This window comes from Vollenhovia emeryi, unplaced genomic scaffold (genome assembly GCF_000949405.1).
Source record: "Vollenhovia emeryi isolate VEMERY1.0 unplaced genomic scaffold, V.emery_V1.0 DF941156.1, whole genome shotgun sequence".
Classification (NCBI taxonomy): domain Eukaryota; kingdom Metazoa; phylum Arthropoda; class Insecta; order Hymenoptera; family Formicidae; genus Vollenhovia; species Vollenhovia emeryi.
The window spans coordinates 4,262-5,770 of NW_011965210.1; the positions used below are offsets into that span (position 1 = coordinate 4,262).

The 1,509-nt window shown below is 33.0% G+C and overlaps 1 protein-coding gene across 1 annotated transcript in view; it reads right to left on the minus strand.

Annotated features, from left to right (window-relative positions):
• Positions 1 to 1,131, minus strand: part of LOC105571128 (cytochrome P450 4C1-like) — a 3,943-nt gene extending 2,812 nt beyond the window's left edge. Inside the window, exons 1-2 of the mRNA XM_012028599.1 lie at positions 1,045 to 1,131; positions 289 to 415 (exon numbers count right to left, since the gene is read on the minus strand). Of these exons, the coding sequence (XP_011883989.1) occupies positions 289 to 415; positions 1,045 to 1,103 (186 nt within the window). The 5' untranslated portion in view covers positions 1,104 to 1,131. The remainder of the gene's footprint in view (positions 1 to 288; positions 416 to 1,044) is intronic.
• Positions 1,132 to 1,509: the final 378 nt, after the last annotated feature.

Here is a 1,509-nt window from a genome sequence, read left to right on the forward strand (position 1 = left end):
ATGGGTGGGGGTGGATCTCGGTATACGTGAAATATTACAAATCTATATTATTATTTGTAACCTTTTTCAGCCTGTATCTCCGAAACTATTTGAGTCCCCCCCTTATATGTATATATATGAAATGACTCGGGAAGACATCCCCAACAACATATTTAAAAATAAAACAAATCGGAGAGGAAGTCGCTTTTATGCATAATTACCAAATATTTAATATAAAAAATTTTATAAAACTATTTGCAAACGTCTATTTGTAATGTTGTAAACCTCACTAGAGCTTTTTAAGCATACCTTACTCGTGAAATCATGCAATATATTAGAGGCTGATTTAAATTCCTTTCCTGCGGGCAGTAAATAGTACAACCAATCAATCCAATACCACGGTCGATATAGTCTATCTATTAGTAACCCGGAAATTCTAAAAATGCGATTGACATTTAACTAAAAGTACATACATATGTAATCAATTATTGAAGTTACGTTGATTTTTAAAACTATTAAGTGACAGTGGTAAGAATAAACTGTTAAGAGGATCCCCCAGCCTTTGATAGTGTGCGCCATCTAAACACGAAACGCAGCATACATGAGCACACGGACACACTACTATGATACATCACACCCATACATAAACGCGAAAGTTTAATACTAACTATACTCTTATTTTAAACGTCTAATCCCAATTTAGAGGGTTTCACAGTAATTCTACATGTCATCGAATCCTGGGAAACTCAGTTTCATGTGAGTACAAGTTGTAGAACTTTTATACGAAGCACAAGTATGACGGAGTGACAGTTCGCAATTTTAAGGTTATATGTGATCGATTATATGAATTTTGTAATTTTTACTCATTTTTGGTATAAAATTGGAGTTTCCCGGGATCATCAATGCATATACTGTAATTGTACGCAAGCATTTTTGATTCCATGAATTTAATACGACGATAGGTTATAACTACGAAAATGGTATTCTGTCGGTAAAACAGACCCGCTACGGGATCCTCTTAACTGTTTTATTAATAATAGCAGTATAAAGGTTTTGAAAACTGACTTATACAGTGTTGATGTATATTCCGTAAAGGTTTCTTGAGCATGTATATTCACACCCATTGCCGTTTCTGCAAGATAACAATTAATATTGTTAATAATTCTCTCTCACATCGCGTATAATGCTAAAATTAAACTTGATTATTTCTCGTAAATAGTACAATAATATTAAAACAAGATTTCAGTTTTGCTAAATAGGAAAATTCTGCTGAAATTGATTTGTTAGTGAGAATTCGAATTTCCTGCTGACATAAAATTGTCTCTTCCTGGGACCTTATTTTCATTACTTTGACGTAATAAGAATTTTTGCTAATGAAGCCAAATAATGTGCAGATTTCGCAAACTATACAGGGTGTCAGATTCGATATGGACGACCCCAAAGATTGCTGTAGATTGGGTTAAACTGAGAAGAAAAGTTATATAAAATTTTACAAAATCGTAATTATTATCGGCCTAATTCAGAAAAACG